Raw genomic sequence first — 25,224 nt, 5'->3', positions numbered from 1 at the left:
TGACGTCAGAAGTTAGTGGCATCATGGGAAATGTCGTCCTTGTGCATTGTTTGATGTTTGAGGTGAGCGCGAGCCTGATGTGAACCGTTAAACGCTGAAAGCCAGACCAGTGTAAGTATCATATTATATATACACATTATTATATTTATTACATCAGAGTTACATTTTGGTCAATGTAATGTCGCGCTTGTCTCGTTTTGAAGCTTCCCAGCCTCGTCCTGACTACAAAGACGTAGTATAGCGTAATCACGTAAGACAGCCCCCTCTGTCTGACAGTCACCACCACAACATCACCAGGGCGTTTCAGGCTGCTCTCAAACAGAAACAGTCCCTCTTATCTCGGATACAGGACCGCCCTGAACGCGATAACAGTTAATCTTCCATGCAGGTACGTAAAACCCTTGTCTCTGTCAACATTATACGCGTGTATATCGAGTTAGCTAACGTTGCCTGTATGCTGTTTGTGTAAAATGACTGTGTGCTACATAATTCCTTTAGCTAGCCTGCTGGTGCAGACAGGCGGTCGTTAATGAGTGATTCGCCCAGCAGGTGCAGCGGCGTACCAGCCTCAGGCAAACGGTGCATTTTGTAAAACTGCATTGCGTAGTTGTAAAGCTTGCTAAAACACAGGCAGCTGCTCACCTAACCCGCATATCCCGTGGGTTTCTGTTATCACAGCTGCTCAGCCAAGAGATGAGACGAGATACGATGTTATCGCGCACCGCGATAAAGGGGGGGCATTGATCGCGGTGAGTTGCAGCTATGGGGTTGATTGTGAAAGGGCAAAATCGTCAATATTTTGTTGCAAATGACTTGAAAAGTAAATTGTAAAAAACATAGTCCAAGTTTTTGATTTTAAATTGTCACAAGGGGGAGCTCGAAAAATGTTCCAAAAAGTACACACATCTTTCTATGTGCACATTTAAAACAATGATCTAATGTAACAAAAATATTATAGATATTACCAAAAATGTACCTCAATGTTAAAGTCGAAACTTTCTAAGAGAACAGTGTAACTCAATAGGAATGACTGGAAATGTTTGGGGTCCCCTTCTCTTTGTTTTTTCATTGATTGCATGTAGTTAGCCATTTACCAGACATTTAATTTCCTTTCTATTACAATGCATTTTATCAAGCCTAAATAGTCAACACAAGATTTCGATCAGGTCAGGCTGGGTCCTTGATTTCCCATCCCTTAATGCTATCAGAACAGCTGCAGTCACATCTACTGGCTGTCTTACAAATAAGTGATCTGATATGCAAAGCCTCTGTCTGATCTGAAATTTAGCAGCAAACACGCCAAAGCCAGCCTGTCCAGATTCTCGATCCTTAGACCCATTTGTAAAAATCTGAAAACATTCTTGTCTGACTTACTGTAGATTTGTATACTTGTTAAATTCCATTTATCTTCAAGAATAGCCAAGCCCTCTTTCAAAACCAGAATGGGACCAGGTACCAGGCAGATCCAATTACTGTGTACTGCTCCAGCCCAACAAATTGTGTAAGCTAAGCTGCCTTATGTAGAAAGAAAGAAATGAGATTTTTCTTTGTATCATCCAACTCCGAGCACTCTTCCAATGGGCCTTTTGCAGTAGATTTGTGCTTGAGGCCACTCAACCGAGCTCAGACATGTTTGCGTCCTCTGGATTTTAGAGGGGATTCTCCCATGTCATCAAGTAAGGCTGGGGCAGATTCTAAGGGTCTTGTACCGTGTCCCATACCTTATGATTGCCAGGAAAATCACTTGTGACCGGAGACGCTTTGGAGAATGTTATTCACCTTTTGATATTTAATATTTACTTGATCTTCATGGGTCTTCCAAGTCAATTTTCTTCCATCCACCCTCCTAGGACTGTGAAGACTTTAACTTACTCTAGATGACTCTAAACTTAATAAATATACACTTATATAAAATGCAGTTAATTAATACATTCTCTCCGCCGTATTCTCCTTGATGCTTCATACCGTTTCACTTCAAAGGATTCTTTCTAGATCAGAGGCACAGAATTGAAAGGGAGCATGTCGAGAGTATTTGCATGTGCATAATTTTATGTCTCCATATAATGTTAGTCAGAGTTATCAGGGTTATAACAGGTTAGATGACAGGTCTCTCAAATGAAGACTGTGCATGAGGAACTCGTGGCCAGTTGTCCTAGCCAAGCCCAACCACCTTTTCAGTCTCCCCACTGACACCAATGGCACCGGGCATGTCCGTGGGGGCTTTTGAACACTGTGCAGGTGCCAGATGTAAAAGTGCAACTTTAACAGATGCAGAAGTGGCTACTTGCAGTCGCATTAAAGTTTTAAAGTAAGCAAATTAATCATTAACATTTTTATCCAAGTCTGTCAGTTCTGGTTGTGGCTCTGTCCAGATCCAGATGTAATATTTGTTTTATAGTCTTTAGCATATACAAATGTCAGTGTGCCACACTGATCAACAACAACAGAAGTGAACACTCCATAGCTTTCCTTTCAAGGACTCTGTGTTGACTTTATTGGACAGCCTGAACGAAAGCCTTATCCCAAACCTTAACCTGAAAAACAAAATTGTAAACCAATAGTTAAAAGTATGTTGTGGAGACACATTAATCACCATATAAAGTGTGTTAGTGGTGGAAGGTGGCAGATACCATACAGGTTTCTCATTTATTACAGGATGAACATATATATGGACAGACCAAGAAATTACTTTACATTTATTGTCATATTGTAGCCTGAGTTTGCCACATGGAGTTCAATTTGTTAAGTTTACGTTTGATTTGCTACATCTATTTTAAATCTTAAATGATTTTCTTTCTTTTGCAGACGACATGAAATGTTGAGTTGGTAAAAATGAACAAACCAAGAATGGCCACAGAAAAAGGGTGAGTTACTTTGCTCTTCCAATGCAAACCAATACACTCCCATCTGTGTACACAAACACCTAGTATACGCAAAAGCTGTGTTATGTGTCTGTGTGAAAGCTCCTCTGTCACAACCGTCTGCTCCCATATCATCTATGTCAATGCCTCTTACCTTTGGTCCCCCTGCTTAGATTCTGCACTTGTACCATTTTAATGTTTAACTTTCTTTGCAATAGAACTTTCTGTATGGTTTGTTGTCTTTCTTCACCTGTGTTATATGAAATCAAATGTGTATTTTATTGATCGAGTGAGGGATCAGGAGTGTGTGGATTCTCTTTAGAACCATAATGATGTATTTGTTCATCTCTTATTTTGTTTTCTTAATCTGTATGTCTTGTGCAGTGTGCATTTTCAGGCTGTATTTCACATTTGATATATTTTCCTTACTTTATTCTCCCTTCTTTAACAGCCTTTCCATTTCTGTAGTGTTTCCCCTTGTTGTCTCTGGCGCACACACACAATCATTCTCTCTGTCGTTCCCTCTTGTCTTTATAAGGACATGAGAAACTTTGCTCCACTGGGTACAATCACAGAGTTTTGATTTGCTATCCCATGTTTGCTGTTGCTGAACCAACAACTGACTTCTAACCCTATGTTTCCATGTGAGCACCACTGAGCTGAGATCATGAGTGGAGAATGGGTCAGGAATCCAGAAATGTCGACGCACAAGGAAACAACCTCAACCGTCAGCTCTATTAAAATGAAGTGATCAGAGTTCTTAACCATATAAACTATGTTAAACGTGGAGTGCAAACATGTTTAACATTGTTTTTGGCATTGCCAAGAATAGACACACAGTAATGTTTATCAGTTCGCAACCCCCAAAAATATAACATTCAGGGGAAAAAACAACAAACTTAAAAATAGCAACAACAACAGTCATAACAATAATAAAATATCTATTTATTTGAGGCAAATACTTCTGTCTCATTCTCTTAAATGCGTTTAATTTGCCTCTGAATACAATAGTGCATTGCTCCAAGGCAAGACATGACACTATCTCCCATCTTTTCTTTTTCAACAATGCTTTCACATAGCTTCACCTCAAGGGAGGTCCCCAATATAATGAGACCAGGTTGACCATGTCTTTCCAGAATAACTGGATTTTCACACACTGCAGAACAGTACCAACATCATTGGTGCATTTGGTGCCCCTAGTCAGGAATGTCCAAATCATACTGGTGAGGTTTGTATGACCATTATTTGTTCAGGGAAATGGACTGAGCATCAAGCTTTTTTTTTACTGCAATGCCCTGAATGTACATTCAGGCAAGGTATTACAACATTAAAAACAACTAAACATATGTCAAAAAGGCAAATAAATATAGATTAAGAGGTACAGATAATAACTTTAGTCTTTAGGCTTTTTGCACACAGTCTGATGCACACTGAAGGTTTGACATGGCGTACTCGTCATCTGTGGAACAAGCAGTGTCAAACCACCATGTGCTTTGCTTTGCAAAAATGTGCTTTGCATATGTCAACTGTGGTACAAAGACTTTATACGCAGAATAAATAACAATGGGCCTAGAATTGAACCTTGTGGCACACCATTCTTAATCCCAGGACTTCAGAATTTATTTATATTGCATTGATGCCAGTAGGTTAAGAAATGTGTTTTTCAGGTGCTATTTCATTTCTGAAATGCCAAAAGGGCTATTTTGTTGTTGAAGAAAATATATTTCCTATCTTACTCACTTGAGCAAGTAAGTAAGACATTTAAAGCATCGTGCAGCATAGTGCTGTATGTCACTCACACCGATCTCTGATCTTTTCAGATGCATTTGAATACACAATGTTTTCTTTCTGTCTAAAGGAGGCCATTATTAAATCAAGTTATCCTGTTAAATATATTCTTTCCAGTGGTAAAACTGAGTATGCTTTTCTAGTGTACCCAGTAACTCCAGGATACTGATGCTTCTGGGTCAACTGGAGAGGATGACTGGAGAGGCCATGGTTAAGGATGTTGATACATCTCGACAGATCACCGCAAAGATACTGCATCTCATACAGACACAGGGTGAGAGCACACACATTCTAACCCAGACCCTACAGCATTCTTAGTGAGGACTATGATGGATATAATGCATTCTCTAGCCCCTTACCTGAACCTTTACCACCACTACTTAATGCTGCACCCTAAACCTTAACCTAACCCTAAAACCAAGTCTTTTAAGTCCATTAACAGCCCTTTTAACCCTTCAAGGTACTACTCAACCATTTGGTCGACCACACTTTAAGTAACTATATCTCATTGAAAAATGCATCAAGCTGAACTCACTAACACTTAATGTGACTTGTTCTGAATGTTGTACTTGAATTATGCAAACCAGGTTTATTATGAACAGACGTTTCAACCGTTGTAGAGGCCTGTATCTGTAATACTGTAGCGTCTAATTAAAAAAAAGATATATATATATATATTGATTGTCCTTATTGTTATCATAAAATCAGAAAATAATAAAAAATGCAAAGAAATAATTTTTCCTTTGCTTTTTTCTTGGTGTGTATCTTAAAGGGTTAAGGTGTGATAGAAAGTGGGGTCCAGCAAAATTGCCCTCACGCTCAAAAAATTTCCCCATTCCTGCAGTTTATAGATTTTTTTTTTGTTCCTCAAAAGATGCTGTTCGACCTCGTTCATTTGGACAGTCTAAAGAAGACCTTGTCCCTAACCTTAAACTTAATTAGTTTCTACCTTAATGAAACCACAATTCAAATATTAGTGCTAACATTTACCAGTTCCAGCAGTGGTTCAACAACTGCTGTGTGCCATTATGTAAAAAAAAAAAATACAGATTTTCTCTACGGACACAAACTTCAGTTTCCGATCTAGAAATGCTGTCTAACGTCGGTGTGATAGAGCAGCAGCATATTCTTAAGAGGGTATGTCTTTGGACTAATTCTTTCCTGTCATTTTTTTGGGTTTTGTGTCCCCTCTCACAATAATAGGTCTCTTTATGCCTCTTTAAAGTAAAATTGATGCCCTTAGTGGATTAACTCCTGTCTGTGAGCCTGACAATCATCATATATCAGCTCTCTCATGTCCTGCTTGGCTGACTGTCACGCCCTGGTTGCAACCTCAACTTGAAAAGTGTATCAGTGTGACATTGGTTTGGGGAAGCGGGGGGTCTGTGACCCCATTCATGGTAACTATACACCATCAGGACTTTGCTGTACTCTTGTCTCAGGTTCAGGGTGCTTAGTGGAGTGTAGGATGTTGTGTGAACATATCAGAAAAAATGCAGATAATACAGAAATCTCTCAGACTGCAATAGTTATGGTTTGATTCCTTCGAATTTCAACTCGGAGAATTAATGTCCTCGTTTATCCCTCCGTTTGCTGTCCAAAAAAATCAGTCCGTGTTTTCATTTGAGAGTTTGGCAGCTCTTCTTTCCCCCCTCCTGCTGATTCAGAAAACGTTGACAAGAGAGGACACATGAGGAGTGAGGTGTCTTGGCTGTACCTTTGTTAGCTCTCCACTTGTGGTAGTTGGCTTAGTGGTTGCATGCAAGGGAAAGTATTAGGGTTATAGTGACCCACCCAAGCTCAGTGTTTGTTCACATTTGGAAAGACTTGGAGAAGTTGAACAGTTTTATTTCCAGCCTTAGATGGACAGAGAGATACCAGTGCAGTCATTTGGATTCACAGCAGGCCTGTAAAACTTTGCAGTGAACCTGGAAACATGTCATCCAGAACTTTGAGAACTATTATGAAATGGAGTACTGCTTCAGGAGATACTGCCAAGCTGCCCACCAGGTATGTTCCAGGGGGAGGTATAACTTAAAAGATACTTAGTATCTGATCATTTACCCATTAATTTGTGATTTGTGAGTTTGCATTTGTCTCAGGACAGGACCTCTCACTGCAGCTGCTTCAAAAAGGTCAGGAGTCTGTCAGCTCACAAATTACTGGGCAGGGATGAGGTTTAAAGAGGTGGGAAGGTGGTGAAAGGAAAGAGTCTAAATAAAAGTGTGGAAGAAGACCTCATTACCTACTTGACGTCTTGTTTTCTAAGATGAACATGGTAAAGTTCATGTGCGCAACAGCTATCATTTGACACAATCTGATATCAGAGCTGTAGTTTGTGAAATACAGCAGTCCTTTTTTTTAACTATCAGTTAAATCAGACCAGCTGACACATTCCAAGATGATCCTATTTAACATTGCGACATGTCTTTCAACACACATCTGTTATGTTTAAGACCAAGCTTGTTTTACTTGGAATATGCCCTTGATATTTCTGAACTTGTTTGATAATTTGACCTTGTTTGTATTGCAGAGAAGAGTGGAAAAGAGGTGATGTCTAAAGGCTGCAGCGGCATGGAGGTCATCCTGACCTCATTAGAGGTCAGCTCATTCACCTACTCACCTCACTTGTACTTTGCAACATTTGCAGATTATGAAAGTGTGAAACGATCAGATCGTAAAAAGTGTATACCCCAGCTGCAGGAGGCTCTCCTCCTGGTTTTTACATTTGTCTCTTTTGGGGATGACGAAGAAATCATTGCACCATATTCTGCAATTTGCTCTACTGAAAGCTGTATGTCATTTTAACAAGGACACTGTTTGTGACTGACAGAACACGCAGGATGTCCAGACCACCCTGAACATCCTGTCCATTCTCAGTGAGCTGCTTACTGTGGGTGAGTTGTTAATTGTTTTTTTTTACTCCATTATGTTTTATATCACCTCGCCTATCACAGCTGTGATGGGCACAGCACCCCCTGCGACCCTCTGGTGGAGGATGAAGCGGTAGATAATGGATGGATGGATGTTTTATATTCAAAGTATCTTCTATGTTTTTTTAATTCCACCATAATTTAAGTTGATCACAAATGAAGCACACCTGAGGGCTAATTCAGGCAGTCAACTTGAGCTGCATTTTGATGTTCATAAAAAAACTCCCTCTGCTCGTCAGTGCTACTGCTACTCTGTACCAGTATTGCTGGTCATGCATTAAAACCCAGCATCCACCTGCAGGTTCCACAGGGCTTTAAGGTGTTTGTTGATCACTTCCCGATATGCCAATGTAAAATGTGTGGGGAGTAATTAAGTCGGGGCCTGTACGCCAAACATAACCATTTGTATTCTGATGCAATAAACAGTTTAACATTCAAATGTGAGTTGTCTGACTGAAATAATGTTGTTGCATTGCTTGTTATTTTTTTTCAATCAGGCAGAGGTCGCAGGGTAGCAGTATTTGTGTCTAAAGGAGGAACAGGAATATTATTCCAGATACTGGTCATTGCCAGTAAGGAGTTGTCACCCAGTGAGGAACTCATGTTACAGCTGCATTCACTGCTGGCCAAGGTTGGCCCAAAAGGTATGCTTAATGACACTTCTTAATAGTTAACATTATGTACAAGCACAAGTTTTTTTTTGTTGACCCTCTAATTGAGTTTAATTGTGTCTTCTATCTAAATCACAATTATGTCAGATGAAGCCTAATCTATGCTGGTGCCTTGTAGAGTTTTCTTAGGAATAAGTAAAACCTTTTTTTGTATCGCTCACAAAAGTACTTTGAGTATTTGGAGTTCAACAAGCATTTTAAATGATTTTCATTCCTCATGAAGCGTTTGCAAAACCTTTGGGGTAATGGTTTGGAGGATAGTGATTGTGTATTTGTGGTATCATTCTCAGAATACTATTTTTGTGCATTTCACTGTAAAAAAATATATAATTTTGACAGTATTCATATGGCACCTAGAATGATTTGGATTCCAAAAATATATGGAAGTCAACTTACCTTTGTTCATATCCTTGCGAATAGTCCTCTTCTCTGTGTTATTGACACCACGTCAGTAGAATAGTTTGAAACAAACTGTTAGATAAAGTGTGTGATTATTTTGTATACACTGACATGGCCAGCCCCCTGTGTTCAGACAGAAAGTTTGGAGTGAAGGCACGTTTGAGTGGAGCTCTGACTGTCACTGTCAACTTAATGAAACAGAAACTACAGAATACCAAACTGCTCATGCCATGCCTGCAGGTCCTCAGGGTTTACGCTACCAACTGTGAGTCATTTTAGTCTTTATGATACATTTCTTAAGATGCTCCTTGTTGCTCCTCTCCTGTTTCTACCTTTGCCTGATTTTGCACAATTTATGCATTTCTTTATGTACAGTGGTGAACGCTATTTCACTGGGCAAGAATGGTGTGGTGGAGCTCATGATTAAGATTGTTGCACCATACCATAAGAAGAACACCACCCTGCTCAAGTGAGTATCTGTCTCTGTTGATGAATCTCAAAGCATGAATATCATTAACACATGAGTGACATCCATAGATTTTTACCTCGCTGGACCAATTTTCCTCTGTTTCTAAACCAACAGAGTAGCTCTGGATGCACTGGGAGCACTGCTCAAATCCAGTAAGTCATTTACTTCGTAGTATTGACGTTTGAGCTGTCAGTGGTGATCTTTGATTTGTGTTTGGGTCTATGCTGTATACGCACCATTAATCCTTTCAATAACTACTCGTATTTATCTTTATCACTTTTAGCTTCCGTCAATGATTTGTCCTTCTTCTCCCACTTCCCCTTGCAGAAACGAATGCCCGTCGTGCAGTGGACGGCAAACATGTGCCTGTCTTGCTTTCTCTGTACCTGGATTGGCATCGGAATGACACACGACATCGCCATATGCTGATTCGCAAGGGGTTTCTGGTGTGCATCAGAAACATCACCAATATCAAGCTGGGCAGAAGAGCGTTCATAGAAGCCGATGGCATGAGAATCCTCTACAACTCATCCGTTGTGAGTGAGAATATGATGTACAAATGCGCCACACACTGTAAGAACCCTACATACAATGACTATTTTTCTGTGTGATAATATCCCCAGGAATGTCTCCCAGTGCGGACTCTGGATCCTCTGGTGAATGTATCCAGTCTCATCATGAGGAAGTGTTTCCCCAAGAACCGTCTGCCTCTACCCACCATCAAGTCGGCCTTCCAGTACCAGTTGCCACAAATTCCTGTTGTAGGACCTGTGGCGCAACTGTACAGCCAGCCTGCTGGAGGTAAGAACACACAGGCAACTTCAGCAACACACACACACACAGTTTGCTAGTGTGTGCCTCATCTTTCACACACTAGTATACACATGCCTAACATTGTTAATTATACAGTACAGACACATTCACCTTTAATTAGGGCGTATCAGTAAAGTGTAATTTCAACAATAAGGACACTGCTGCACACAATGTGCCTTACAGGAACAACATGAAGAACAATTTCAACAAGCCCTTTTAAAGAAGGGTAAAACGTACATAAGATACAACTCCCATCAGACAACATGGAGCCACTCACAACTGTTGTCTCATTCACTTTACATGAAATATAAAAAAATAGTCTCATACAAAACTTATTTTATTTTTGATGATAAATTCATTAGTTGGTTTACTGAAATCATACTTTTTATTGTCCCAAATCTGACAGAAAATGGCTTATGGCATAATTCCAAAATATCTAATTGGGTAACAGCGACACAATAACTGTTTGAGTTTGAGCTTGAGACATGACATATATCATTGTGCTGCTGTTCCCAAACAAGGTGTCACATGGAGAACTGTGTAAGACTATGAGCTCTGCAAAATACTCAACAGTTCCTCTTTATTCACTGCCTCTCACTCATTGCTTGATCATGGCTGCTCAAATCTTTGTTAACATTTTCCTTTATTCCCGTCAAATGAGACCCTGTGACCAATATCATCTAAGGTCTGCTGTTCTGGCCATGTGCCAGCCCTACACAAATGTCGAAATATAAAAATACTACGGTAAATAAATTGTTATTGACCTGACAATTTTTTTTTGTCTGTTTTTGTGTTATGGACCCAGTGGACGATGTTGTAGATGACAGTGATGACAACGAGGAGGCGGAGGCAGACTCAGAAAACGACAGCGAGAATGAGGAGGATGAGAAAAATCACTGCACCACGGTAATACTCGCATATCCACAGGAGAGCATGAGCTCCATATCTTGTCGCTGCTGCTTCATCGTGGTGTTATAGAGACAGCGCAGAGTGATTTATGTCCATGACGTCTTTAATTGCTTTCACATTGTGATTGAAAATTCACAGTGGATTGATGTATTGTAGTTGTAAAAAGGCAATTGGCTTAAAATCCCAGTAATTTGTGATTTAGTTAATCATTTAATACTCAATGAAACTTTTAATTTCTACAGATTGTCTCATTAGAGGGCAGAATTTCTGAAAGATTTGGGTTTTTGTTAAAGTTGACCCAGTTGTGTATACGAGTCGCACTCCTTTGAAAATCCAGCAGAGGGCAGTCATAACCCAATGACCTCACAAGCCAGTGCCAAACACTTTCACTATGTCAGGCATGTCCACCATGTCTGATGTCTAATGAAATCAGACTTTTGCTCTGTCCCTTCATACTGTGAGATGGACCTTGAACTTTTAAACATTACAAAGTAATCACCAAGTTACAACATTATAACATTATACTTGAAATTAAGTTATTCATCAGTGTCTGCACAAATTATTTTTTATTTTTTTTAATTGCTGTCACTACAGTTCTTTGTTACTTGATTCCTTCATCTCAAAATCATAATTGAGAAACAAGACTTGAGCAGTGGGCCAAATTATATATGTATAGCAAACTTGTTTTTTCTCTTTGTGTCTGACAACCAGAATGATGATATAGAGACAGACATCGACAAACTACATCCCCAAAAGAGTCCTGGTCGTTCTTTTGAGGAGTTGAGAGTCTATGAGAGGTTCTTCCTGGAGCTATCTGAAGACTTTCAGGTCTGTTTTCTTTTTTTGTGTTAAGATTTACCTGCAATAATTGAATTAATATTTTATGCAACATGGCCAGTTGGGGAAAAGCCTTACATATATATTATATCTGTTCCTACAGGGGTATAACTTTGAATGCTCAAAGAGTGCCTCTACTACAGCTTCATCGCCATCCTTCTCATCATCAGCCTCAGGTCGATCCTCTTGGCCAATCATAGTGCCCACAGCTCAAGCCCTGTCCCCAAAACACACCCCCATTCCAACCTCTCAGGGGCTCTGCAATAATACCAAAGAACAACACACTCAGCTGCCTCCCTCTGCTTCCGCTCCTCCTCCCCCTGCATCGCAAACGCCTCTAAAACTGGACGACGTCCACCTCGCCAAGGACCAAGACAAAAAAACAGAGTCCCACATTCCTTCCACAGATGGAGATGCGACCTTGTCTTCATTCGCTAAGCCTTCTTCTCAAGGGCAGATGATAGAACAGGAGCTAGCACGTGTGTTAGAGTGTGTCTCTCTAGAAGAGGAGGGGGCTCTAAATGAAGAAGATGGAATAAAGGGAGGCAAACAAGCAGAGTCTCCAGTCAATTCCACAAGACTCATACAGTCTCCTCTGCTCTTAGAAGGTATTGTGACGCGCCGTTCCGGAGGAGGTGGCAGTAACTGGGGTTCAGATTGTGGTTCAGAGGGTGCCGAGGATGAAGGAGGGGAAGGAGCAGTTCTGGAGGTGCCGGACACGGCATTGCTCCTCTCACTGCATGACCCTGACCTGTACGTGGAAATGGTGAAGGGAACGCACTCTGTACCTCGTTATGCTGAAGTCGCATATCCAGACTACTTTGGTCATGTTGCACCAACCTTTAGAGAGCCCCTTTGGGAGAGAGTCTACGGTGTACAGAGGTGAGATGATTTAATAGCATTGGTCATTATCTATAAAAAAAAGAAAATAGGTAAAGATAAAGAAAAACATTAAAATTAGGTGAGTCAAATAAAGTTTAAAAGCCCCCAGACATATGAAGACACATATACAGTATACAGTATGTTCTTCACTGTAGTGAATTTGGCTTTGCAATCTGGTAGCTGCAGTTAAGATGTTGCATTTTAATTCAAATCAACAATTAATATTTGTGTGGCCTCTAAACCTACAGGTGTAAGATATTCCAGGACATCGAGAGGTTGATTCATCCTAATGATATCCTGGATAAAGTAGTTTATGACCTGGACATGTTAAGGTAAGTTTGTCTCACAGGGTCCGCTAACCCAAACATCACTCAGGGTAAATGGAGCTGTAGAGCGCTGCTCTTCACGTTAGCTCAATTTATCATCCTTATATCGATTGGCGTAATGACTTCTCAAAAGTATCATTTGTTCCTCCTCACGTTTCAGTTGTCCCGTGATTGAAGATGAAGGCGAATCACTTAAGTTCAACTCTCAGTTTGAGTGTGGGAATCTCAGGAAGGCAGTTCAGGTTAGAAAGTAAGTATGTACTGCAGCATGAACTGCATAAACATATATATATATACTGTATGTGTTGCATGCATTTATTTAACATTGTAGTGTGTACGTTTTGAATAAAAACAAAATTCTTTAGTTGTCACAGTCTCTGTAGTTCTCACTATAGCTGTGTTTACATCTTGTACCCCTCCAGATATGAGTATGACCTGATGCTAAATTCAGATATCAACAGTAATCACTACCACCAGTGGTTCTACTTTGAGGTGAGCGGCATGCGCGTCGGAACAACGTACCGCTTCAACATCATCAACTGTGAGAAGTCGAACAGCCAGTTCAACTATGGTGAGATGCTCGTCAACGCCCAGTCAGAAAACAATTCTCCATAAAAATGACATTATACTGTGTTGACCTCTGACCTTTGACCGTGTGTGTGTAGGTATGCAACCGCTAATGTACTCTGTGCAGGAGGCCATCAGTGGCAGGCCTCGCTGGGTCAGAACAGGAGCAGACATCTGTTACTACAAGTAGGTTCTTTCAAACGAAAAGAGGCAAAAACTACCTTTGTTAGAAGTGTTAAGGCTTACTTTGGGTAAAAAAAATACCCCATTTGTATGCTGCATGCAAAGCAGCATACAAATGGTCCATTCAGCACCTATTATACGATACTGAATTAAATGCCTCGTATCTTTTTACATTTTATATCGCTATAAAACACTCTCAACTGCGATGTGGCTCGCAACCCTGACAGAATTATTGTGAGGCAGTATTACACTGTGATTGTCTGTTCGGGAAAGGAATGATGACGCAGCCTTTCTGCACGTTCCCCACATAAAAAGTTTAAACATGTATGATGATATAAAGTCTAATGTGATTCTGCCCCGTAATGTCAAATCTGTTTTTGATTCCAATTTTACATTACGAGGGCCGGATATTAGAAAGAAGCACAATTTTTAATACAAATACAGACCTCGGTGACACTAAAAACCTAACATTGAATATGCAATCGAGGTAATTGAATTGCAGTTTTTACAGTATGTGTACAAGCATATCTGATACAGTGTCTGAGTGCGATGTGTCCTGATTCCGCGTTTTCCATAGGAATCATTTTGCAAGGAGCTCTGTTGCAGCTGGTGGTCAGAAAGGAAAGTCGTACTATTCAATGACCTTCAGCACAACTTTCAGCCACAAGGATGACGTCTGCTACTTTGCCTACCATTACCCATATACATACTCCACTCTTAAGGTACTATTACAATCCTGTTATTTGTTGTAATCTAGAGGACGTTAGAGCACTCACAGTCTTCTCCTCTTGTCCTCATTGTCCATTTCTAACATTTTATTTGAGTTGTGCTCTCTTTTCTATCATTATCGTTATTTACATTTAGTGCCCAGGAGGGATGAAGTTGGAGATAATCTTATTTGAATGTTTGGTCACTGTCATCCTCAGATGCACCTGTCCAAACTGGAAGACCTGCGAACCCCTCAGATTTACCTGAGACAAGACGTCCTGTGTGAAACCTTGGGAGGAAACAGCTGCCCCCTTCTAACCATCACTGCCATGCCAGAGTCCAACTCAAATGATCACATCTGTCAGTTTAGTAAGTGAACCAGTGTAAATCTCTTCATCTGTACACTTGATTGATTGAAGATTTGGTTTGTTGACCTTTGTTACTTTTCCAAACAGTTCCTCCTGCTGTCGAGTTTAGTTTGTTTATGCTGTGCCTCTGCTCTGAAGTGTTATAAATTAAAGAACTTGTTTTATTCCATCTTCCTCTATTTGTGATTGAGGTGCACTCTCATCCTGTCTCGCTCTCCAGGGAACCGTCCAATAATCTTCCTGTCTGCCAGAGTGCACCCTGGAGAGACCAATGCCAGCTGGGTAATGAAGGGCACACTGGAGTTCTTGATGGGCACCAGCCCACTGGCAGCCAGCCTGAGAGAGGCCTACATCTTCAAGATAGTCCCCATGCTCAACCCTGATGGAGTTGTAAATGGAAAGTCAGTAAAGTAATGTTCTAGTCTGGTATAAGTTACAGCTGTATGAATATTAAGATTGAAGGACTGTTGATTTATTCTCTTCTTGTGTTATACTGTCTCTTTTCCGCTGCAGTCATCGCTGTTCTCTTAGCGGAGAGGATTTGAATCGCCAGTGGCAGAACCCCAATCCTGAGCTCCACCCTACCATCTACCACACTAAGAGTCTGCTGCAGTACCTTGTACACATACAAAGGGCACCACTGGTATGACCTCAAATTAGTTTAGCTAAATAATAATGTTTCCTTTGGGAAGTGCACAGTTGTAAATGGTGGTGCCATCCCTCCTGTTCAGCTGCTCAGTCTCTTAAGCTGCACGGCCACTAAATTTCACATCCGTACGGATGTATCTCAACATTAAGACATAAGTGGAGCTAAACAAGTGTGTATGTTGGCCCTTTTATTAAAATTGACATTTGAGTTATTGAAGGTGTCCCTCCAGACCTAGCACATCAAATGTATTTATAATATATCATCCTTATTTAAGAACATTTTACATATTTGAGTAAACTACAGCAGTTTAGAAAAGGAGACATGAGGAATATACAACACAATATGCAGTGCATTCTGATTTCAGTCCCGTCTCTTTCTGCTTCCCTTCAATGTATGCATCGGCGTGTGTGTGTGTGCACACGTGGATGAACTCGGGCAGGTGTTCTGTGACTACCACGGTCATTCCAGAAAGAAAAACGTTTTTATGTACGGCTGCAGCGTGAAGGAGACCGTCTGGCACTCCAATATCACTGCTACATCCAGCGACCTTCAGGAGGACCTTGGATACAGGGTGAGAACACACACACACACACACACACACACACACATCTGTGCTTGTAACATAATCTGTAACACCTATAAACATATTCTGCATGTTCTGAATATGCAGAATCGGTTCTATTTCTAGTTTAATCACATTTGAGCTGTCTATGGTTGCCCACATGCACACAGTCCATGTGGAGAGAAAAAGAGGTGATGGATTGAAATGAATTGGCTATCAGTAATGTGTTTTTTTAATTTAACTGTAATCATATGTAGCTAGCTTTTAATACAGAAAAGCAAAAACAAATCTGGCGGGAAATTTAGTCGTATGTCTTGCATCTTCATTCTCACATTACTAGTCAAGCAGAGCATAAGAAGAAGAAGAATGGTAAACAAAAGTCTTGGCCCATATATCTGCTGTCTACACTGAAAGCCCAAGGCTAATTTGTCACCAGACGGCTTAGCAGATGGGTTCCAAGATTGCCTGTAACCCGCAAACATTTATTTTACAAACATGCTCATCTTTAGTATTTCCCCTTAAATTTTACAAAGATATTTGTCCTTTTCTATAAATGAACACACAATCATTCAGGCTTTTTTTTTTTTTTTTTTTACATTTTACATCTATGGTTTTTTTAGGCTCTTCCTAAGATCCTGTCTCAGATTGCCCCGGCCTTCAGCATGGCGAGTTGCAGTTTTGTTGTGGAGCGCACTAAAGAGTCGACTGCCCGTGTAGTTGTATGGAGAGAGATAGGAGTGCAACGCAGTTACACTATGGAGAGCACACTCTGTGGTTGTGACCAGGGTAAATATAAGGTAAGTGTGTTTTTGTCTGCTCATTGTAAACAGTTGGATACAAACTTCTACCTTTTTGTAGAGCTTAATTTTATTTTTGAATGACTATGAATATGAAATCATGTGTAGAAAGAGAATATTTGCTTTTTAAGGCTGTCCATAAATCACCCAAGTGTCCAGCAGATGGCACTGCAGTCTTTTCTTTATTCCTTGCTTCATCTCTGTCTTTTCTCCCCTTTCCCCTTTAACCTGATTACCTCCCCTTCTTCTCTGACTTGACTTTCCATCCCAAAGAGTTTCTTCCCCAATGAATTATCCCAGTTTCAACACCTAGCCAACAGTAGTCCTTGGATGCCATTTTGGCCCCGATTTGCACCCCCGCTGCTCTTTGTAAAAGTGTTTGTCCAGATGTGCAGGAACTAATATGCTCTGAACTGTGGTCTCTGGCCAGGCCACCGAGTTTAGAGTTTGGCTGAAAGAAAAAGGGAACGTGAACGTTTGCGTGCATGTGTGTGTCTGTGCTTTATTGTTCACTTTTAGTGGGGTCCAAGAGTCAGAGACCACACAGTACCTGTATGATTGAATAAAGCTGTGCAGACTTTGTTAGAGCTGTATGTATGTGTGCATGTCTGTCTGGATGTGTCCTTGATGCAGCTGAAATTTATGATCCTGTTTCCCTGTGAGAAGTTTCTGTAGTGAGGGTTTTCTAGCATTGAAAATTGGGCTGTTTGAAGGTGGACACTGACACAGCAGCAGCAATAAAAAGTAACTACAGCTCTGACATGTTAAAGTAGGCTGCTGTTTAACCTTGGATATAACTGCATATAACATCTCTCTGATGTGCACGTGCATCTTATCTCCAGGGTCTTCAGATCGGCACCAGAGAGCTGGAGGAGATGGGAGCTCAGTTCTGCGTGGCCTTGTTGAGACTGAAGAGGCTGACCGGGCTCCGTAACCACCAGCACTTGCTGGATCTGGAGAGCGACATTATTGGGATGCAGACCAAAGTTGTCAGGTAAGCGATGCTCAAGCACTGTACATCTCAAATGAATCCCGTTTCATATTTTCCCAAAAATTGTATACATTTGTTTTGCGCACCCTCTAATCCACCTCTCCACACAACCTTGAGTATAAATCTTGTTATCTCTTCGTGGTGGCATATTTACAAGCTTCTGGCAAGCAGCCTGCTAATGCTGAGTGTGTAAAATGAGACAGGGAGAAGAGGTTGGATACTTGACATTGGTCCGTTTATCTGCGGTGATGGGGGTGAATCCTCCCAATTTGTTGTTGTACTTTAAAGCAGCAGCAGTTGCAAAGTCAACTAACGGCCTTGTAGTAGGTGGCAAACGGTTACTTTGGCACACAGTTTCCGCGGATGCTTTAGTGTGGTAATTGTCCTTTGAGGACAATAATGAAAACCACAGGCCTTACTTATGAGTTCTGGAGTGCCCATTTTGAATTCTACAAGTCATTTCTGTTCAAATATTAACTCCATCCTCTGTTAAACTAAATAATCACATTTTGAATTAAAAGTGGCAGTATTAGCTCATGCATGCAGATGTGGTGAGACGATTCACAGGCAATCAGGGTTGCTTTAAAAGACAGAAATGTCATTTTATGAGTAAGCTAAAACTATACATAAGACACAATCTCAGTATTTTTGAATAATACAACTACTGTGTTATCCTCATGCAACCGTTCATACATATATGAGATTTAAACGCGGTTTCTGTAGCTCAAATTGTACCTGGAAAATATTAAAATGGTGACTGACTGTTGTTTTTGTTATATACCAAACATCGTTAGTGCCTCTCACGTCCCCCATGGCACTGACACTCAACAGTGTGACAGTCAAACAAATGAAGGCCCGTAAGCAGTATTGAAATGTTGTTAATGATGAATGTAATGAAAAGTGGAGTAAATGAGAGGAGAATAATGGGTGTGTAGAATTGTCAGTAAAGCGTGATTTCTTTTCTCCAAAAAAGTAAATAGCAAATTTCTTCAGTTAGAGTTTTTCAGGACATCGAGCCGCCGCCGGCGATTCAGTGTAACTGAAAAGCACACGGAACACGTAAACGAACTGCCTCTCTAGTCTGTACAGTCGTCTGCGGTTGGACCTTCATCGAGCTCTGTACAACTTGCAGCTTAATGCTCTTTTATCAGCATAATCAATAACAGGGTGCAGAAAGAACAACATCGAGTGTGCCCTATTATTTCTACCGATGCTCACTCACTTCATGCTGAAAAGCTCTATATGTCTGGTTATCTGGAAGAAAATAAACAAGTTTGTATTTATCATGGAATAATGATTCCAGCTTCTAGTTGCTCCAGTGTCAGGATATGCTTCTTTTCTCTGTTTGTTAAAAGGAATACACACCTGCTGATGCCTTATTTGAAACATGCTTATTGTAACCCAGTTGAAATCATGAAGTACTTTGCCAGACAGTGTATTTGATGAAATTACAGACAAAGTCATAAAATATCAGGTACTGTAGATAAACCAATGCTTCTTTAGCTCTTAATTAAGCTAAAAAGCCCCAAACCAGAGTATAAATGAGCCAGGCTCACTCAAAGACAGTAGTAAGACGGCACATTACTCTTCTTCATCTAAAAGAAATCAAATCACCAGTGAAGTTCACTCTTCAGAAATATGAAATAACACACAGATTAGACTGTGTCTCACTTCAACATTCGAAATAAATTACTAAACTTAGCCAAACTTGACTTGTGACCACCAAGGTCATCATAAGCTGTTGGGCGTTCTCCCCTCCAAAGATTTGTTAACGCAGTACATTTGGAAGAACGGCCTCGTACTCAAGACCACTTAATACTTATGTCTCTTTCTCTGTGTGTCTGGCAGTGTTTCTCTCTCTCTTACAAACCTTCTCTACTCTCATATTGATATATTCATCCATCATTTATGCGTCTGATCATTAAGGGAGTCCCAAAGTGTGTGTGTTTGAGCGTCCTTTGGGATTGGTTGCTCTCTCATCCCAGGTTTACGGGTTGATGCGCGGGGCTTGGTATGGTACCACTTACCGTTTAATAGGTCATCACAACAATATCGTTGCCATTGGGAGGCGTCTGCAGATAACTGGGTGTCTCGGCGTGCGTTAAAGGGCGGATACCGGCACTGGTGTGCTTTTGTCCGAGTGTAAAGATCTATTTTGGCATGTTGTATGTGAATGTTTGGAGATGTGGAGGTTTCATTGTGCTTTTAATGCAATTATATACACTGTAAAGCGGTCCTTCAGTGGGATTCAGTGTAAAAATGGAGCTCAAAGAAAGTAGAGACTGGTCTTCCTATAATGGTCTGTAATGGTTGGCTCAACTCACAACTCTCATTATTTATTTGGAGAGTATGCTGTCCATTCACATCATTACACAAAAAACATTATCACGCACACACATTTACTGTACGTATACTGACGCACACACACACACACTCACTCCCTGCCTCCCTCTCTCCAGTGCACTCACACACTAGTAAACTTGGAAGATCATTGTCTGAGCCCCCTGATCGACTGTCTCCCTGGGATCACATTTCAGCCCATTAACACCATTAAAAACCCACTAAAGCCACTAAAACCTCAAAGAACCAGCAACCATTTAACCATTAAGCCCCTCAGAAAAAAAACCAGCCTTGCCAGTCCTAGTACACGAGCGCAGTTTGTTAGCAACCTCTTTTATTGTGTTTTGTTATGATTTTATAATAACATTTTTAATATGTTTGTGCAACTATTCTTACTGGAGGCTGCTCTGACAATGAAGCCGAGAGCGGCCACGGTCGCTGCTATGTTTTCTTTAGTCTCGCAATCACAGAATAATCAATTCGTTATCGCAGGGTAACAGTCTGTTGCAAATGTCAACGACATTGGCGCTGTCCATGGTCCTGCAGGGTCGCTGAAGTCCGATCGTCTGGAAAGCCGCGTTTCCATCTTGGTACAGTTGGGTTTAGTACGGTACGGGTACTGTTTGGAACTGTTAAGCACTAGATCAGGCTTGAGTTTCGACTGTGAACAGTACATTTACTTGGTAGGCGCGGTGTGTGCTGTAGCTTGACGTTACAGTATTTTGTGTGTGACGTTGTACCGTTGCGACAACGACATTGAACTACCGTACTGTAACCATTACTATGATACCCCAAGGGAAGGTCCTGAAAAATGAAATGGTTGGGTTGATTATTCTCGTACTATTCCTAATGTAAACATGAAAAACATACGTACCATATACCGTACCAAACTGCTCCACTCGGTGGAAACGTGTCATAAAGCCCCAGCTTGGGATCATCTTCTCCTTAAACGACGACTGCCGATCTGATAAAGAGGGAACAACCTCTAATTTTTGTTATCTCGTCATTGCGGGGAAAGCGAGCCTTGTTATCTCGAGATAACGCGCTAATTTACCTCGTTAATTATTGATTATTCCGTGATCTCAGGATAACGGACTGAAAAAAAAAATACATCAGCGACCCTGGCTGCTCTCAGCTGCTGTAGTGACGGCACATGTCTCCATTAAGACCGAGTGACTCCATTAAGACTGTTAAAAAGAGAAAAATACAATTCCTCCATCCACGCCCTCAGTCATAGCAGCTCCAAGATTTCATGAAAATGATCCAGACAAAAAGACGAGAGAGGCAGCACTGAAAGCATGAACCTCCTCAGCAGAGGTAATTATCAACAAATCATTGTCAAATATTATCTGTTTCGACATTTTCTAATAGTTAACCGGACAAAAATACATTTTCTTTTTCAACTTTCTGAAATAAATCAGTACATGACCATCAGCCCTTGTATGACTTCATCACAGTGTGAAATAGCTACAGGTTTTTAGAGCCTAATGGTAGATTTACCGATCCATGCCATGTTTTGTTTTGTGTTTTTATGCTTTTCAACGCCACATTTTCAAGGACCATGAAACTCCCTTCAGTTTCATTTTCATGGGTGTTTGTTTTTTCCATGAGAACCTGAGTGAGGGTTCTATTCTATACAGTGCGTGTAGATGAAGCCATGTGTTTGTGTAGAAAAATTTTATATTAAATATGCATCAATTCATAAATTGTCATTATTTATCTTCAAGCTCTGAAAAACAATCAGTTTATAGATGGTGACTTTTCTCGGTGTCAGCTTAGGGTGACACCTGCTTTTGTTTTTACCTTCCCAGCTGCCCCACCACCTACGTGATGGAGGAGGACGAGCCGTCCTTCCTGGAGGCCATCGACTACAGCGCGGAGAGCAACGACGAGGACGCCGAGCCGGAGAACGAGGACGCCGTCGAAGTCCACAAGAATCCCGACCACCTGTCGGACACTGACACCAATCACAGGGATTGATGCGGACGGATGAGGTCTCATCTACCTTCACACAGCTCATGCTTTTATCCATTCACTGCTCAGACTGTTAGCTCCACTCCGATCAAAGCATCGCAAGTTAAATATGTGTTTATACTTGTCATTTTGACCGATGAATAAATGTAGATATATATACTTGACCGATCTATATAGACACATATGTCACGCTGTGTCAGGTCCTCGTTTCCCAGGTAGATTAATTTTGCCGCGTCGCTCCAACAGCCTTATATGATGTTGCGTTTCATTTACATCGGAACTTGGGAAATCGGGAGTTCCAGTTGAGAAGTCAGAAATGCAAACCGTTCTCTGGCCTCGGCATCATTGGGCAATTCCAGTCATGAACAAAAACAGCGTAGCACCATGTCCATGGTTTAACATTTAACACACGACTATGTGTACGTCTGATTAACTGTGAAACAAATACGACAGAGGTGCTATTAACGGTGAAAGTAGCAGCGTTTTTTTCCGGGGGGGAAAGTCCGAGTCCCGACTACAAATGGAACGCATCATACAGTAAGCCCTTGGTAAGATTCAGGATGGAATTCAACGAATGTTCTCACCTTTCACCTCCGCTCTAACCCTCGTTGACTTAAACCTCAGACACCATTATGCTCTCACTGCTCTCATTATAGCAGCAGCACATATAACCACGTACCATGTAATAACGAAGCCAGCAGCTTCTTTCTATACTGTTTTTGAAACCCCTCTTTAACTGCTGCTCTGTGTTTGGTAGAATCTGATCCACTCATCCTGCATTTTTTTTTTTAGTTTTTAACTCTCCATGTGTTAATTTCAGCATTTGTTCCTTGCTGACAGGTCAGGGTATTCGTGACTAAATGTGGTAGAGGGTCAAACTAACAAACCCCGCCCACCCTTCGCTGGTTAAAACGCATTTAAAGGTTCCATATTATACCCTATTTCTCCAAGTTAACCTAGTTCCCTGGTGTCCTAATGAACATGTCTGTAGCATGCTTTGGTATCACCCTGCCAAAACGCTGCCTGTTCAGAACGCTCCGTTTAGTAGTATCTCTTTAGGTCCACCTTAAAAAAAAAAAAGGAAAATGGAACTTAAGGGACAGGAAATGCCATCAGCCACAGAGGCTACTGGGAGCTAACAGCAGTTAGTTTTTGGAAAAGTGATCATTTGCAGGCTTTAGCAGGCACATTGCCGTCATAACATGTATCTACTGGACAGATAAATCCTCTGAGGCTGGAAGTTTGTGTAGGACTCTGTGCTGCACTGTGGAGCCAATGGTTTTCGGATACCGTTGTCCTCGCCAGCACTCTCGCATGCTTTACGGACAAAGCGGAGCTCACCGAGACAAATCAGGAATTTAGCACTTGCGTCGTCCTAGTGAGTGCGGACACTTTGCCTACTGATAGGGCCTCCAGTCCCAAATAGAAGGATTGAAATGATTAAAAAGTTGATTTTGCATCATATGGGACCTTTAAATAAACCTACGCCGATCATGTGACGACACTTGCCCTCACTTCCTCTCCTCTCTGTAACCCGTACCTTTTGGACGACTAGTGTTGCTTGGTCCAATAAACCTACAAGCTGTTTGCCTTGCTGTATCTTAACCTGAAACTCTTAAACGTCACTCAAATGTAGAATGTACTTTTGTCTTTATGAAGACAAAACTCGCTGTTACGAACACACACAAACTAACACTGGTCGTTTGTCTCTTTGTTGCGCACAGACGTAAAAAAAAAAAAGATTGAGGTGGAATGTTAGAACATCCACACGCACTGTTGGTGTTTTCATTGATTTTAAAAATAATAATAGACAGTATTATCATGTTAGGCAGCAGCGATCAACACTTACACGAGCTTGTGACGAGCAGAAAAAAAAACCCTTTTGCACTTTCAATAAACACACTATACTTGCTAGATGGAATCAAACGGAAGGAAAACTTCACCTTTTTTTGCAAACTGGAATTTCTTTTTGTTCTTTCCTCGTGTGAACACGCTTGTGAATTACTGAGAGACTGATGCTTAAAAAGAGACGGTGCTTTGTGTTGACACGTTTTATTTTTTTTAAATTGAGTTTCTTTTGCGATTGTACAGCTAACGCATGGCTATTTCCTGTTGTTTTTATTTTGTAATTTATTACGGATTGTCTCTGGGATGTAACCTGTATGTATATGAGGCATTTTTGTGTGTCTGTGTGTGAGTGTATGCGTGTGTGTGTGTGTGTGTGTGTGTGTGTGCACACAGGAGTTTAAGTTATTCCATTATTCAGCTCAGCTAATGCTCTTACACAGTGTTTCTTCTTTCAATTTGATTATCCCTTGCCTCACTCTCCCCAATCATTTTTGCTTTCTCCTCTTCCCTCTAAACCTCTTTCATTTCTTGTTTTGTTCAGTCTTTTTCAGTTACTTCCCTTTTTTTTTTTAAGATTTACTCATGAACGTCCTGCAAACCTGGGGAGGTGTTTTATTTTTGTTGTGTGTGTGTCTTCTTTGTGTGGAATATATGATGAAAAACATGCTGGAGCCACATGAGCATTGTGGGTGCTGTTACAGTGTATCTGTGTTGGTCTTAACCTGTGTCGGCTTCTTTTTGTTACATGTTTGTTTGAAGGTGGAAATAGCAACAGGTTTTTAGGCTGACTGTATAGAAGCAGAAGACGGACGCTAAGACGTGACAAATAAAATATGAATGTGGTAAAACTGTGGTGCTGTGGACTTTTGTCATGACGAATATTCTCCTAAATTATGGTAAAAGTCTCTTCCAGATGCAACTTGGGACACGTTTTGTGTTTGTTTTTTTTACAATTTTTCATGATCACTTACACACTGAAATTAAAAGTACGGCAAAGGATTTGAACCCCGACTAACGAGGCGTAAAATGTCACGTCTCTCACGAAATAAATTAGCGATACTCGCATCTACACACAATCATTTTAAGCACTTTTTTCTCTCCCAGTCGTGTTGAAAAGTCACATTTACTAGAGAGAGAAAATAGATATGTATATGTTGTATGTGTACTGTTTTAAGATAAATAACATGTTTTTCGTTGCCCTCTTTTGCGTTGTATATAAAATGTTTTTGTTGGCTTTGGCTTGAACGTCAGTGAAATGACAAAATCTGACGTCCTCCCACTGTGCGGACAGTCCATCCCAGTAAGGCTTCGGTCATTTTAGGCATATACATTTACTCTGTAATGTCCAG

General features: G+C 40.8%; 1 protein-coding gene across 1 annotated transcript; it reads left to right on the top strand.

Annotated features, from left to right (window-relative positions):
* The first annotated feature begins 277 nt into the window (after positions 1-277).
* Positions 278-24,678, top strand: agtpbp1 (ATP/GTP binding carboxypeptidase 1). Its single transcript, XM_083905384.1, has 26 exons — positions 278-388; positions 2,806-2,864; positions 4,793-4,923; positions 7,183-7,250; positions 7,483-7,546; positions 8,080-8,226; positions 8,786-8,917; positions 9,028-9,121; positions 9,236-9,273; positions 9,449-9,657; positions 9,745-9,922; positions 10,740-10,840; positions 11,555-11,671; positions 11,784-12,562; positions 12,811-12,894; positions 13,049-13,138; positions 13,311-13,459; positions 13,554-13,641; positions 14,216-14,360; positions 14,565-14,715; positions 14,935-15,115; positions 15,228-15,357; positions 15,803-15,934; positions 16,546-16,722; positions 17,565-17,716; positions 21,865-24,678. The coding sequence occupies exons 2-26, from the start codon at positions 2,833-2,835 to the stop codon at positions 22,031-22,033; spliced, it is 3,738 nt and encodes a 1,245-aa protein (XP_083761510.1). The 5' UTR covers positions 278-388; positions 2,806-2,832; the 3' UTR covers positions 22,034-24,678.
* The last annotated feature ends 546 nt before the right edge of the window (positions 24,679-25,224 follow it).

The sequence above is a fragment of the Microchirus variegatus genome (assembly GCF_963457635.1).
Source record: "Microchirus variegatus genome assembly, chromosome: 18".
NCBI lineage: Eukaryota > Metazoa > Chordata > Actinopteri > Pleuronectiformes > Soleidae > Microchirus > Microchirus variegatus.
The sequence above is the reverse complement of the archived record's forward strand: the minus strand, read 5'-3'. Positions and strand labels throughout refer to the sequence as shown.

Coding starts and splice junctions, on each gene's coding strand:
- agtpbp1 (XM_083905384.1), top strand. CDS start 2,833: ATGAACAAACCAAGAATGGCCACAGAAAAAGG. Junction 8,918..9,027: donor CAGGGTTTACGCTACCAACT/GTGAGTCATTTT, acceptor CTTTATGTACAG/TGGTGAACGCTATTTCACTG. Junction 12,563..12,810: donor AGAGTCTACGGTGTACAGAG/GTGAGATGATTT, acceptor CTAAACCTACAG/GTGTAAGATATTCCAGGACA.